Genomic DNA, 16,347 nt, shown 5'->3' on the forward strand with positions numbered 1-16,347 from the left:
GCACCTGCAGACTGGGTTTTTGTGACTCGTGCACAAGGACCCCCAGGTCCCTCTGCACTGTAGCATTCTGCAGCTTTTCACCTTTTAAATAATAATCCCTCCTACTATTACTTCTGTCAAAGTGGATAACCTCACACTTGCTAACATTATACTCCATTTGCCAGGTCCTCGCCCACTCGCTCAGCCTATCCAGATCTCTCTGCAGACTTTCCACAGTCCATGCAATTTGCTTTTCCACTCATCTTCATGTCATCAGCAAATTTCGTCACCCTACACTCAGCCTCCTCCTCCAGATCATCTGTATAAATGGTAAACAGTTGAGGCCCCAGCACCGATCCCTGCGGCACTCCACTAGTCACCAACCACCAACCAGAATAGCACCCATTGATACCAACTTTCTGCTTCCTATTAGACAGCCAATCCTCTATCCACCTTACCCCCAACTCCGTGCACCCTAACCTTCTGTATCAACCTTTTGTGAGGCACCGTATCAAACGCCTTTTGGAAATCTAAAATCACACCCACCGGTTCCCCTCTGTCTACCGCACTAATCACATCCTCATAGAAATCCAATAAATTTGTCAAATACGACTTCCCCTTAACAAATCCGTGCTGCGTCTGCTCGATTAAACCATTCTTTTCTAGGTGCCTCACTATTTCTTCTTTGATGACGGATTCTGGCATTTTTCCAACTACAGATGTTAAACTAACTGGCCTATAATTCCCTGCCTTTTGTCTGCTACCTTTTTTAAACAGCGGCATAACATTAGCCGTTTTCCAATCTTCCAGCACTTCCCCAGAGTCCAGCGAATTTTGATAAATAATTACTAAGGCACCCACTATCACCTCTGCCGTTTCTTTCAGAACCCTGGGATGCAGTCCATCCGGTCCTGGGGAATTGTCCACCTTCAGTCCCATTAGTCTATCAAGCACTACCTCTCTAGTGATAGTAATCACATTTAGGCCCTCATCTCCTACCATCCTTCTATCTTTAATATCCGGCAAACTATTCATGTCCTCCTCCGTGAAGACCGAGGCAAAAAATTTGTTTAAAGCCTCAGCCATTTCCTCGTTACCCACTGCTAAATCCCCCCTCTATCCTCCAAGGGTCCAACATTCACTCTAGCCACTCTCTTCTTTATATATTTGTAAATACTTTTACTATCATTTTTTATATTTAGAACTAGTTTTGCTTCATACTCTATCTTTCCTTTCTTTATTGCTTTCTTAGTCATTCTTTGTTGTTTTTTAAAACTTTCCCAATCTTCTAATTGCCCACTAATTTTAGCCATTCTGAACGCATCAGCTTTTAATTTAATACTCTCCTTTATTTCCTTCGATTACCACGGCTGGTTATCCCTTCTCTTACAGCCCTTCTTTACCATCGGAATATATTTCTGATGAGTACCGAAAAAGATCTCCTTAAAAACCCTCCACTGTTCCTCAACTGTCCCACCAACCAATCTGTGCCCCCAATCTACATTTGCCAATTCCGCTCTCATCCTATCATACTCCCCTCTGTTCAAACAGAGGACACAGGTTCGGGACCCTACTTTCTCATCTTCCATCTGCATCAGAAATTCAACCATACTATGATCACTCGTCCCAAGGGGATCCCTCACAAGAAGATCCCTAATTCTACCTGCCTCGTTACACAGTACCAGATCTAAGATAGCTTGCTCCCTCATAGGTTCTGTTACACACTGTTCAAGGAAACTATCCCGACAGCATTCCAAGAACTCTTCCTCAAGCCCACCGCGTCCGACTTGGGTCAACCAATCAATATGCATATTAAAATCCCCCATAATTATCGCCGTTCCGTTTCTGCACGCATCAATCATTTGCTTGTTTATAGCCCGCCCCACCTCTAAGTTATTATTTGGGGGCCTATAGATCACACCCACCAGTGTCTTTCTCCCCTTACTATTCCTTATCTCCACCCACAACGATGCCACGTTTTGCTCTCTGGAGCCTATATCTTCTCTTACTACTGCCCTGATATTATCCTTGATTAACAGAGCTACCCCACCTCCTTTTTCCTCCTGTCTATCCTTCCTAAACACCTGATACCCTTGGATATTCAGTTTCCAGTCCCTGTCACCCTGCAACCACGTTTCCGTAATGGCCACTAGATCATACCCACTTGTGCTGATTTGTGCCGTCAGCTCATTCCCTTTGTTCCGAATGCTTCGTGCATTCAGGTAAAGTGTCTTTATACCAGCCTTTATCTGGACCTTATTTGTAGAAACACTACTAACCTCTCTCGTGCCCCCTACTCCTTTAATTAGCAGAACATCCTCAACATTAACCTGCACGCATACCCTCTCCTTTACTTTAGATTTTGTAATTTCCCCCACCCCTGCACCCTCCCCCCCACTGATTAGTTTAAAGCCCTATCTACAGCCCTAGTTACACGATTCGCCAGGACTCTGGTCCCAGCACGATTTGGATGAAGACCATCCCATCTGAACAGGTCCCATCTGCCCCAATACTGGTGCTAGTGCCCCATAAATTTGAACCCATTCCTCCCACACCAATCCCTGAGCCACACGTCCACCTCCTTAATCCTATTTACCCTGCGCCAATCTGCGCGTGGTTCAGGTAGTAATTCAGAGATAACCACCTTGTCAGTTCAGCTTTTTAATTTGGTTCCCAGAATATCATACTCCCTCTGTAGATCCTTAATTCCTATTTTGCCTACGTCGTTGGCACCTACATGAATCACAACGACCAGATTCTCACCCTCCCACTCCAGGTTCCTCTGCAGCCCAGATGAGACATCCTGGACCCAAGCACCAGGCAGGCAACACACCCTTCGGGATTCTTCATCCTTGTCACAAAGAACAGTGTCTATGCCCCTCACTACACTATCCCCAATTACCACTACATTTCTCTTTACTCCTTCCGCTTTGGCCTCTCCCTGCACCACTGTACCGTGGGCAGTTTGCTCGTCCACCTTGCAGTCCTCGTTCTTGTCCACACTGGGAGCAAGAATATCAAACCTGTTGTGCAGATTCAGGGGTTGAGGCTTTTGGGTCCCCCTCTCCTTCCTTCCCCCACCCCCCTCCTTATTTACCTATTGAATAGCTAGAATATAGAACTTGCTACCCCAAAGTGCGGTGGATGCTGGGACAGTTAAGGAGGGGTTAGACAGATTTTTAATTGGTAATGGGTAGAAGGGTTATGGAGAGAAAGCAGAAAAATGAGGACCAGGAGCATATCAGCCATGATTGAATGATTGAGCAGACTCAGTGGGCCGAATGGCCTAATACTGCTCCTATATTTAATGAACATGGAATGGTTGAGGTGAATAGAATAAATGTTTTTCTGAGGAAATTTGATAAATGTGTAAGGGAGAAGGGAACTCAGCGGAGATGATAGGAGCCGGAGGAAGATATTTAAACCCCAGAGGCTGCTCCACCATTCCGTTAGATCATGGCTGATCTGTACCTTAACGCCATTTAGCCACCTATGCTCCATATTCACTTATACTCTTAATCCAACAAAAATGATCAAACCCAGTCTTGAAAGTCCCATCGGTTCTTCAGGATCCACAGCCTCCAGGAGAAAAGACTTCTAGGCCGGGATTTTACAACCTTGCACAGGCAAGGCTCGTAAAATTCCACCCCAGGTCAACAGAAAATTCCGTTCTGTGAGCCTTGCCCATCCCAATGCCAGGGCAGAGAATTCCAACCCTAGTGTTTTTTAATACCCTTTTGCATGACCAAATATTTCTTGATTTCCCTCCTGAACAGTCCAATTTTACTGACCACCAACCCCCCCACCCCTGTTCTGGATTCCTCCATCAGGAAGTAGCCTCTGTCCAACTACTCGCTAAAATCATTTTCACATTTTAAACCGCCCACAACTTGAACCTTTACACCTTCCTTTTCTAGTTTAGTTTAGTTCCACACATATTTGGCCGCATCTAGTCACTTAGCTTTCAATGAACCAACACAGTTAAACTACCAATTTTCTCATGTAGGGAAGAGGAAAAGAGTGTACCAAGGAAATTGGAGTGTTTCAGGATGTCAAACTTTCTGAACAGTTCCTTGGTGGTGAGATTTAGGGCTCTTGCTTCACGTTCCAGGTTACTCAGCTCAATGCTGGCACCACTGTTCTGGTTTTGCACTGCAGTAAGAACATCTTCAAGTCCGTTCAAAATGTCCGTATTCCTAGTAATTTTGTCCCTGGAAAATATATGAAACTTGGCTTTCAGTCTCAGATTAGGAATGGTTCATTAATTCACACAGTCTAATTCCATTCTCTTGATCACTCCCCACATCCTTTAATATCCCAATGGATGTAATCCCACTCTTCTGCCAAAGCCCCATATCTTTAATTATCACTGAAAGAACCATCCTTTGTTAGTATACAGCCACGGAAATTTAAATTCATTACTTGGCAATTATTTCAATTTTCTAAAGAGGACCTGAATGTTTTGGTTTAAAATCACCGAAGTAATATCCACATCACAGTGCAGAGAACGAGTCACTCACCGAAGATCACTTATCAGGTTCATGAGCTCAGCCACTGCCACAGCGGTTGCGTTTCGTGCATTTACAATCCTCTGAGCTTGCAGCAACTTCTCCTCTAGGCTGCGGAAGTTACTTTCGTACATGCCACTGACTCCAATGAGGCGAATCTCACCCGCTCGCTCCACCAGATGCCTGGTTTGAGCCGCCAAGTCCTGCACAATACGATCCCAGTCTCCAAAACACTGGTGGCAAGGGTAGCAGTCCGGGAACTGTCCTGAGAATCCACGGGTGCACTTGTCACAGCGTACCCCAGAAATCCCTTGGCGGCACACGCAATGCCCTGTAGCTCGATCGCACTGGCTTATCTCAATGCCCCGATGGTCACAGTCACACACTGGCACAATGAAAAGGAGAGGATGAGAAAATTACTAATAAAACTTTTGCGGTCCTTGGGGAAAGGAGGCTCGAACTGTCAGCTCTCCGAGGTTGATGTATAAAGTTCTGAGGTATCAGAGGCTTCCCTATAGAGAAGAATTCCCATTTCTACAGGGTCTCATCATCACCTCAGGACATTCCAAAATGCTTGACAGCCAATCATGTTTCTGTTCTAATGTAGGAACTTAGCAGCCAAATTGTGCACAGCAAGATCCCAAAACAGCAACAAGATAATCATTTAATCTGTTTAAGCGATACTGGTTAATATACTGAGGAAAACTGTCCTGCTTTTCTTTGAAGTGGTGGCTGTGGGATCTTTTACTTCCAGCTGAGAGCATTGACTATTTAGCACCCCATTTGAAAAGTGCACACCCAACTATGTAGCACTTCCTCAGTAAGGAATCAGGAGTGTTAGCCCAGAATATGGACTCAGGTTTACGATATGGAAATTCGAACATGGCCCTCTGACTTAGAAGCAAAAGAGAAAGTATTACCCACCAAGCCAGTGCTGCCACTGAGAACAAAAGCAAAAAATGAATGAAACAAATCATTAATAAAATCCAGTGGTTCCACTTTCTCTTTCTGCAGAGCCTGGGCAAGGGAGAGAAGATCTAGCATGACAGGTCTCCAGGTCTGGTCCAGTGCCTTGGATCTCCAGAGATATTCATTAATAAGTGGAGCTGTAATTGGTGTAGATGCAGCAGTAATATAGAAATCAGACTAAGAGGAGGAAGGTTCCTGGCCTACCAACCAATCCATGCAGGAATGCTGCTAAAAAACAGCAGTGTGTTTGAGACCTCCCAACAGTTACCCAGACAACTCAGCTTTATTTTCTGCCCAGTGAAACTTTATGCTTTGGGGTTTCTTGCTGGCAGCTGTCCAGTGTGCTGGCAGCAATGACCATGTCACATTGTAGACCTACCCAACCACAGTAGCTCAGCAGTAAAGCCTGGAAGGCCCAGATCTAGAGAGGCACAGTGCCCTTTGGAGACAATGTCGTACCCACTCTTTGGGAGAAAGGAGCCATGGGAAAATTGGCCCTTATATATTTGAGTTGGGTGAGCCAGCGGTGTTACACAGTACAGCAATATCTATTTACCTGCTTAGCTCAGATCCGAAATACAGTATAACTTTCGAAGTGCACACATTATGAGCAGGTAGGATATTATTAATTATATTTCTGTGCTCTGTAAGGATATTAAATGCTGCGGATTAGAACACTTGGACTCAGGAACCAATGTCAGCATCTACACTCGGAGGATAAATGCAGCAGGTTTAGATATGGGGCGGGGGAGGATGACTTTCTAGCCTCCCCGCAGTAGGTTTCTCTTGGCGATGTGCCATTTGCTGGTGGCAGGACCTTCTGATCCCACTGTTGTCAATGGGATTTCCCATTGACTGTACCCTAGGCATGCTGGGATGAGCCATTGGTTGGGGTGCGCTGTCGCTGGGGCCAGACTATCCCGCTGGTGTGAACAGCTGGATCTACGCTATTTCATTCCATTTGGTGGGAGCTGGTTAGCTCAGGTAGCTAGATTGTGATGCAGAATGACGCCAACAGCACAGGTTAAATCCCTGAGTACTACATGAAGGCAGTAAAGAGGGCAGACTTGGTGTCGGTTTAAAAGTTCATTTGAAAATAGCACCATCAACACTGTAGCATTCCCTCAGCAGCATACTGGAGCTGCAGTGTAGATTATGAAGCAACATCTCAAATTTGTGACATAATTTTAACTGTATTTTAACTTTTTTAATTTAAAATATTTTATTCAAAGTATAAAAAATAATAATAAAATATTATTTAAAATCGCAGCCCGAGTTTCATTGGTGACGCTAAGCCTCTCAGCAGAATCGGTCCTTGAACAGCTGCTTACCTCGACACCGCACATTGGGATCACCCCAGTAATTCTCCTGGCAATCTGTGCATGACTGACCCCCGAAGCCAGGGTGGCATTGACACTGACCAGTGAACTGGCAAAAAAAAACACAAATCACCCTCATAAACTGATCCATTACATTTCAAATCATTCTGCTGTACTTTGTCAGATGCACACAATGTGGACCCTCCATGGGCCAGTCCCTATGTGTGTCCCCCTCCACCACCACCAGCCCCAAACTTCCCGACCCTCCCCCCACAGCCCTGATCTCCTCCCCAGGCTGGCATTGTCCAAGGACTCCCCCCCCCAAATTATCCCCAGTCAATTTACAATGCTGATTTCCAGCATAGAGCTGATGACGCCAAAAATCTTAGGCTGGGAGATGCGTGGAAGCCACGGTGCCCAGTGGAAAGCCTGCTACACGGCCTCTGTTGTTGTATCCCAGCCTACTGTGCTACCAGAGCAGCGCAGCGGGCTGGAAAGAATCGGCCCCAACATTCTGATCCCTCCCCCCCATACTCACTGATGCTGATATCTCCATTCTAAATTGAAGGAGGACTTGCAAATTCAATTTTCCCTGTTCCATGCCATTATACAGGGAAACATGGTACAAAACTAGTAAATACTGACCGCTGGTCAGGAGTGCAGGTTGGAGATTGAATGAATATTAGCTGTTCTTTCATCATCACTGGGTCAAAATCCTGGAGCCTAACTTCATTGTGGCAGCATCACATAGACTGTAGTCAATCAAAACCCAGGCTATCATCATCAATGCAAGGGCAACTAGGAATGGACTATAACTGTTCGTCTTGCCAGAGATGTCTACATCGAGAGAATGGGGCAAATTGACCAGAGAATCTGCAACTGAGGATGCTGATTGAATAATAAATATCGACCAGCTCATTGGGAGAACTCCCCTGCTACACAATATTTTTACAGCCGCTTTGTCATGCAGACAGGACTTTGATTTAACATCACGTCAGAGTGATGGCATCTTTCCCAATGCAGCACCTGCTCAGTAGTGCCTTGATAATCTGTTTCAGTTGCTGGAGCGAAACCTGAAAAGTATGCATTTATACAGCTCCTTTTGTGACAGGGGGAGTCTCAAAAGAGACTTACAGCAGCAAAGTATTTTTGAAATGTAACCACTACTGTAGGAAACATTGAAATCAATTTGAACAAAGCAAGATCCCACAGACAGCAATTAGATAATAACCAGCTAATTTGTTTGTATGATGTTGATTGAAGGATAAATATTAGCCAAGGGTAAGGATAAGACAAGTGTGAGGTATTGCACTTTGGAAGGACAAACCAAGGTAGAACATACAAGGTAAATGGTAGGACACTGAAGAGTGTAGTAGAACAGAGGGATTTGGGAATACAATACATAATTCCCTAAAATTAGCATCACAGGTAGACAGGGTCATAAAGAGTGCTTTCAGTACATTGGCCTTTATAAATCAAAGTATTGAGTATAAGAGTTGGAATGTTATGGTGAGGTTGTATAAGACATTGGTGAGGCTGAATTTAGACTATTGTGTGCAGTTTTGGTCACCTAATTACAGGAAGGATGTAAATAAGGTTGAAAGAGTGCAGAGAAGGTTCACAAGGATGTTGCCGGGACTTGAGAAGCTGAGTTACAGAGAGAGATTGAATAGGTTAGGACTTCATTCCCTGGAGCGTAGAAGAATGAAGGGCGAGTTGATAGAGGTGTACAAAATTATGATGGGTATAGATGGAGTGAATGTAAGCAGGCTTTTTCCACTGAGGCTAGGGTAGAAAAAAAACAGGGCATGGGTTAAGGGTGAAGGAGGAAAAGTTTAAAGGGAATATTAGCAGGGGCTTCTTCACACAGAGAGTGGTGGGAGTGTGGAATGAGCTGCCAGATGAAGTGGTAAATGCGGGCTCACTTTTAATATTTAAGAAAACCTTGGACAGGTTCATGGATGAGAGGGTGTGGAGGGATATGGTCTGAGTGCAGGTCAGTGGGACTAGGCAAAAAAATGGTTCAGCACAGACAAGAAGAGCCAAAAGGCCTGTTTCTGTGCTGTAATGTTCTATGGTTCTATGGTAACTCCTCTGTTCTTTTTCAAATAGCACCAAGGGATCTTTTAGCTCCACCAGAGATAGCAGCTCAGAACCTCAGTTTAAATCCTCATCTGAATGATGGTCCTTCAGACACTGTAGCATCTTCAGAGTACTGCACTGGTGTGTCAGCCTGGATTTGAGTGCTCAAGTCCAGATTCTAAGTGCTGGGCGGACTTTGAACTGGGAGTGTTTCAGATCCGACTTTTAGACCCGTTTTCGGACACCCCCATACGCACTCTGGTTGAAAAAATATCAGCGATTCTGAATCGTGCTGCACAAGCCTGTGGGCAGGGCTTAACGCGCCCAAAATCCTGCAGCTCCAATCGGAGCCTTCAACTGTGCATGCACAGGAAAAAAAAAGATAGAATGCTGCTCCCCTGCCACATCCCTCCTGGTCGGATAATGCCTCCCCCTGGCTCTCACAGATACTGCCCCATCCCCACAACATTACTGACTCCCCCTTAACTCCCCCCTCTACCGCCCAGACCGATTGCTGGCCCTTTCCTCCCTTCCCCTCCTACTGATCTGAGGCAGAGTGGCAGCAAACCCCCCATTCCCCCTCACTGATTTCAGGCAGAATGGCAGTGGACTCCTCCCTTTCCCTCCACTGAACTCAGGAAGAGTGACAGCAGACGCCCTTTCCATCCCCCATCGATCTCAGGCAGAATGGCAGTGAACCCCCCACAATCCTCTCACCGATCTCAAACAGAGAGCCATCGGACACTTGGCACTTACTGGAATGCCCAAATCGGACTTTTGTACAGCATGTCTGTTTCGCGATGTTTCTGGATGGGTGAACATGGTGGTAAAGAGGGAAGTGCCGGTAGAGCTGGGCGTGCAGCCCATTTAGTCAATTTAAATGCTTTTAACTGGCCATCGCACCCATTTCAGGCACAGTTCCAATCGTGGTTATTTTTGAACTCTGGTAAAGGGGGAATTGGTGCAGAGGCCGGCGCGGATTGCGCTACTCCCCTCACACCTGACTTTGCCAAATTTTCATGCCTGGAAACAGGCCCAATTTGATGGTCAAATCAGGCCCAAGATCTTCTGACTGAACCTACAGCCTATTAACTGAGAGACAGCCCTGGGGCATTAATCTGGCTGGAGTAATCCCTAAATGGACAAGATATTGCTCTGGCAATGATCTATCAGCTCAGAGTCTCCCAGTCTGAACTTACATTTTTGCAGTAACTATAACTTCTGCTCCTGACTCACCTCATTGCAGCTGGAGCTGAAGGAATTGATGCTGGCGCACCTACAAGCCACACACCCTGACCCGCTGTCCAGGTTCCAGTGGTTTGGGGCACAGCGGTCACAGTTCTGGCCCACCACGTTGGGTAGGCAGGAGCATTGCCCTGTGGTTCGATCACATTCACACTCATCCTTAGATGGGCACTGGTCTCGCCTGGTGCCTAGATGATTACATGTACACTCTGTGCCAAGCAACAAAAACACTATTTAGTAAAAGTAATGAAATTAAAAGCAATCTTCAATTAATTACCTAATTTTGACCAACCATAAAAATTATATTTTACAATTAGTCCCATCATGAATGGCCCAGAATCTGCTGAAATGGGACATCTCAGAGCATTCCCCAAGAATGAGACTTTAGCCCTCACTTTTCAACTCAAGTATATTTTATGTTCTAAGTTGTTGTACGGGTGAACAGCTAAAGGCAGCAGGACATTAGCAGCGTCAGTGAAGCACGGAGCCAACAATCTCTCTCCTTAACCAATGAGATTTAAGGATTGAGAGAAATGAAATGGCAGAACAGGAAATAGGCTAAATGAGAATCAAATCATATTCAAGTAAGTTTACTTATTGTCACAAGTAGGCTTACATTAACACTGCAATGAAGTTACTCTGAAAATCTCTTACTCGCCACAGCCTAGTGTCTTTTCGGGTGCACTGAGGGAGAATTTAGCACAGCCAATGCACCACAATCAGCATGTCTTTCAGAATGTGGCAGGAAACCGGAACATCTGGAGGAAACCCACGCAGTCACAGGGAGAATGTGCAAACTTCCCACAGCCAGTGATCCAAGTCAGGAATTGAACCTGGATCCCTGGCACTGTGAGGCAGCAATCTTAACCACAGTGCCACTTGCTGTCCCTGTCCAGAAAGATTTGTAAAGAGAAGGAAGGAAAGATGTGATTAAGAGAAGAGAGAAAAGTAGGGAAATATGAAAAACTTTGACTTTAATGAGACTGTGGAAACAGATTACTGTCTACAAGATTGACGCTCCAAAGTTTAAGTGTTCTCCCTAATGAGCAGGAGAGGTAGAATCTAATTGTAAGTGCCCTTTTATGTTAAGTTCCAACCCTAACTTTCTATGATGAATTTATTGGGTAATTAAGATACAAATGCATCAATTTCTGTAATTCCCAGGAAGGCTGAGTACAAGTTCTCATTTTTGTGAGGATAACAAAGGTGCGGCTCGAATAAGCGAGGAATTTATAGCATTTCTCAACTCAATGAGTAAAAAAAACGTTGAAAATACTCAGCAGACAGGCAGCAACAGAACTTCAGATGAAGGTTATCAACCTGAATTGTTAACTCTGTTCCCCTGTTTACAGGTACTGCCTGACCTGCTGAGTATTTCCAGCAACTTTTGTTTTTATTTCAGATTTCCAGCACCCACAATGTTTTGCTTTTCTAATAGTATTGAACTCTTGGGTATTTCATCAGTGCCATGTGTTGCTGGGTGATTGACACGTTAATAACACATTGACAGATTAAACTCACCATCATTCTGGGAACACATTCTAGGCCATTATGCAACAGACAAAGAAGCCCTTTAGTCTATCTGCTTCTGAGAGCTCCTTTGTAGAGCTTTCCAATAAATCCCACTCCTCCGCTTGCTCATTACTCACAGACCTGCAAATGTTTCCTTTTACGGTATTTATCAAATTGCCTTTTGGAATTTATCATTGAATTTCCTTTCAGCATTATTTCAGGCAGCTTATTCACAACAACTGGCTCAGTAAAAACAATTCTCCGCGCATTGCCTCATATATCAAAATGTAAAATTTACTTCTGCAGTTGCGTCGAGAGGCGTCACCATAGTAACCCAGCCGACAGTGCTCACAATGAACCCCCTCGGTGTTGTACAGGCATTTCAGGCACTGACCCGTCTGTCGATCACATGACTGAGGATCGCTGACATCAATGTTGTTGTGGCACTGGCAGGGCAAACACCTACCGCCTGGCAGTAAGGGGTTACCATAATAGCCAGGCGCACATTCTTCACATCTGGAACCTGTCAACAGAAACAAGGGGCAGAATTTAACTTTTATCTTAATGCTTTTCTTCCTTCAGTTTAAAAGCAACTCCTTTTCTGTCTTCAAGTGGCAGCCGGTGGCAAGGCTACCATTTATCATCCATCTTTAGTTACCCTGAGATGGAGGTGATCACCTGTCTTCTTGAACCATTGCTAATGGTTTTTATGTAACTGATCATCTTGCTAGACCTTTAGAGAGCAGTTAACACATGCTGGTATGAAACTGGAATCACATCTTGACCAGATTGGGTAATGGTGGCAGATTTTCCACCCTGCTGGGACATTGGTGAACCGGTTGTGATTTTAATAACAATCTGACTGTTTCATGAGCAGATACCAGTTTTTAGAAAATGAAATTAACTTCTCCAACTGCGATGATGGATGTTAATTTTTAAAATATTTTTTGGGATGATGTTGATATTTTGTACCGGTGAAAAAACACAACTCCAGGTTAAAGTCCAACAGGCTTATCATGAGCTTTCAGAGCATCACTCCTTCCTCAAGTCAGCACTGTTCGTTCATCACTCATCTGATGAAGGAGCAGCACTTCGAAAGCTCGTGATTACAAGTAAACCTATCGGACTTTAACCTGGTGTTGTGAGACTTCTTGCTGTGCGCATCCCAGTCCAATGTCGGCAACTCCACATCTCCACGTATGTATGCATCCATCGATAATTAAACTGTGGAGGTTATGAGACACTGGTTTGTTAGAAGTGAGAGATTAAAATGTAAAGATGTTAGGTTCATGCATTTCTGATGAGGGGTTATGGTGTGTTGCAATTGCAATAGTTGGATCTAAAATTTGCATTACAAGGTAAGTGGAGACTTGGCTTTTTAGCTGTTGAACTTCAGAGGTGAAAAATAACTTTTGTAACTCACAGAAGTTTCATAGGTAAAAAGGGGAAGGTACATTAAATCTTACTGACCTGAAAGTAGAGGCAATTGGAAAACATTTTTATATTTGGGTGAAGTTGAGTTAAAAGAGCCGTTTAAGGATAATGGGATCAGGATATTTAAGATGTTTAGAACATTACAGCGCAGAACAGGCCCTTCGGCCCACGATGTTAGCTGAGCAGCACTTCGATGTTTAGCTGAGTTGTGATGACAGTGTGGGGAAAATGTCCTGGAAGCCAGATCTGTGCTGGGAAGTAGAATGAAAGTGAATTTGAATTCACATCCATCCCGTTTCCAGGCGAGGAAAGTTGGTCACATCTGAATGTAAGTGCTTGAGGAATTGTGTGATATATTTATATTAAAGTGACAACAAACCCTGTCTTGGGTAACATTACTGGAACTTTAAAGTTGAAATCTATAAGACAGTTGTTGCCAAGGAAGTAGCTGATACATTATACATGTGTATTTTTGGATGGTTGTACTGTAAAACAATTTTAACTGTGTAACTTTAACCTTATCTTAAGGTTTTGTTTTCTTTTTAATCAAATTTTTAAATTTTGACTTCTTAAAGGTGTCACTGTAGGCATAATGCTTTTGTGGTCAGTAGCTTTTCCCCTCATTTTCAAAATGAGCAAAAAGATTTATGATCAGTAAGGCAGGTTACCCTCTGGGTCTTGCTTGCTGTTATGCTGCTGTTATCGTAACACAACGGTTGTAATAGAATTTGAAGTTATATTCTTTGCAGAATTAGCCCAGTAACATTGCAATAATTTATTCCATTTTATCCTGAAAGCAGCTCACTTCTGCTGGGAAAGAGGGTAGAAAGAGGGTTGGAGCCACAATCCTAAGCAGCATCTACCTTCTGGCATATCATCCATGTGGCCATTGTTCAATCAGCCTGGATGGTGGATGCTGCCAAGTTATTCCATCTGAGGAAGATATTGTCACAGGTAAACCTGAACCTGTCTCACTCAATGTTAGCACCCACAGACTTAACATTGATATCACTGCATAGTGAGCAGGGGCAGGAACTCCTGAATGCTTTACACCTCCTGGGATCATTTAAGACTTAGCTAGATAGCCACATGAACTGACTGGGAACAGAGGGATACAAACGAATGGTCTAGTTGGGAGCACGAGTGGCGCAGGCGTGGAGGGCCGAAGGGCCTGTTTTCTGTGCTGTACTGTTCTTTGTTCTTTTCCTGACCCAGGGCAACTCTCTAAGTCCAGATGCTGGGGGAGTTGAAACCAACTAACTCAACACTGACTGAAGATCAAATGTGGGGCCCTCCTGGTTAGGCAGGGGTCAGTTAAAACCAGGCAGAATGTTTAAAAAGTGGGAGAAAGGAGCATTCAGAGAGGACATGACTGCTGGCATTTTACTGCCCTATCCACCAGGTAATCGATGCGGGTGAGAGGCGGACGTGGAAATGTCTGGGGACCTTGGGAGGTAATTTGCAGTCTTGCTTGAGCGAAGCTGTAAAATCCCGTCCTACATGTGGGTGAGACATAGATTGAATGGGTATATGGGAACTTGGTTCAGGTGGGAATTCGAGGCAGAGGGGGAAAGAGGCACAATGTTTCTACTTTGTTTCAGCCTCCAGCAGTGAGTTTCCTTCATCTCCAAGCGAGGTGAATGCAGCTTTTGATTATTTTAACTTTGTAAAATATTAACAAATTGACTAATTAAATAAATAAGCTTGAACACACAAGGCAGGGCTGGTGGTGTGCTGTGACGGCAGCGTGTAGGAATCTGTGGAACGCACTGCAATCCTGGACAGCCATATCTGCAGGAAGTGTCTGTGGCTTCAGCAACTTCGACTCAGGGTTACTGAGCTGAGTCTAAGTTGCAGATATTGTGGATCATCAGCGAAGGGGGAGGGTTACCTGGACACTTTGTCCCAGAAGGAAGTGTGAAGGAAGTTGTTTGATAGTCAGGGACAGGTGAATGTGACTGTAAAGCATCTAACTCTCTCTGCCTGGCTTGTCTCATCTGTCCAGTAATGAACAAACGTACAGACATGTCTGAAGATAATTCAGCCATGAGCTTGAAGCAACCGTGTGTAGCTGATTGGGACGCATAACACAGACCCACCACTGAGCTCTGGGAAGAGTCCGAAAAGTAGAAGTTGAGGGCTCGTGTGACCTTGAAAGCCATTGTCAGGAGGTGTCATTTGCACACCATTGGAAATGACTTCCAGCTTGAAACATCTGGCATATTGCTGTCACTGTGTCCCCAGAGAGGTGGAGCTTCGTGTGGCACCAGAGCCCGGACATTTGGAGGTAGTTAGAGTGCCGCCTGTAGACTCTGGCTATTAGGAAATGGTGTCTCCTGTAGACCTGACTACCTTGAACTTCTTGCTAGCCCTGGACCAACTGAGACCATGACTCTCTTCTCAGAGGTTTCTTCCTGGGATGCTGCCTGTGCTCCCCAGTCTACCCTCCCCCCATCCCTCTCTTCTTCCAAAGGAGTTCCCACCAGCTGAATAAACCATCCCTATCAGCTGAGGCACACTGTGCTTTACAAATAAGGTTGCACTGTGCTGCAATCCTCTAACAAAGCTTCTAGGGAAGATGATCCACTTGAAATGCGACAGGAATCAAAAAAAAGTGGCAATGTGAGTGAATGAACTTATACTCCGAGGGCCTTCTATCCCACTCTTGGATGAGAAGCTGATTAAAATGTGTTGGCAACCAACCTGCTTTCCCCATGCAAGAAATGGAAAGTTTCTTCAGCAACATAAAATCACATTTGATTGACTTGTCAATGACCTTTATTGGCTCTTGGTTTGGTGGTGGGTGCTGATCTGACTCACACGCATGCTCACTGATCTCACTATTGCACATATGTGTGACAATGCTGGACACACACCAGACGTCACTTCACGCTATTTTACATTCAGTCAGGTCAGCAAGCACCCAACCTCAGGAAGTAAAATCCAGGCTAGTGTTAACATAGTGAGTCTGTATGACTCTCCACAAGTGCTGCCTGACACCTGGCTTTTTTTTCCCAGCATTTTCTCTTTTTATTTCAGAGTTCCAACACCTGCAGTATTTAGCTATTATTTTTAGATCTGATCTGTTGGTTGTGGGATCACTTAGCTTTGTGAATTGCATACAGCTTACACAGTTTGGCATACAAGGAGTCCTCAACTGCAGCTTCACCAGGGTTGGTGCCACATTTTTAAGTAAACCTGATGCTGCTCCTGGCATGCCATCCTGGCCTCTTCATTGCACCAGGGTCAATCTCACACCTTAATAGTAATGGTATACTGGGGGATATGCTGGGCCATGA

The 16,347-nt window shown here is 44.6% G+C and overlaps 1 protein-coding gene across 2 annotated transcripts in view; it reads right to left on the bottom strand.

Moving 5' to 3' along the window:
• lamb2 (laminin, beta 2 (laminin S)) overlaps positions 1–16,347 on the bottom strand; it is a 149,606-nt gene that overhangs the window by 27,813 nt on the left and 105,446 nt on the right. For both annotated transcript variants that reach the window (XM_080218605.1, XM_080218604.1), the window contains 5 exons: positions 11,913–12,137; positions 10,094–10,311; positions 6,788–6,884; positions 4,500–4,872; positions 4,006–4,190 (listed from right to left, as the gene is read on the bottom strand). In XM_080218605.1, the coding sequence (XP_080074731.1) occupies positions 4,006–4,190; positions 4,500–4,872; positions 6,788–6,884; positions 10,094–10,311; positions 11,913–12,137 (1,098 nt within the window). The remainder of the gene's footprint in view (positions 1–4,005; positions 4,191–4,499; positions 4,873–6,787; positions 6,885–10,093; positions 10,312–11,912; positions 12,138–16,347) is intronic.

The sequence above is a fragment of the Carcharhinus amblyrhynchos genome, chromosome 3, assembly GCF_965287045.1.
Source record: "Carcharhinus amblyrhynchos chromosome 3, sCarAmb.v2.hapA, whole genome shotgun sequence".
Classification (NCBI taxonomy): Eukaryota; Metazoa; Chordata; class Chondrichthyes; order Carcharhiniformes; family Carcharhinidae; genus Carcharhinus; species Carcharhinus amblyrhynchos.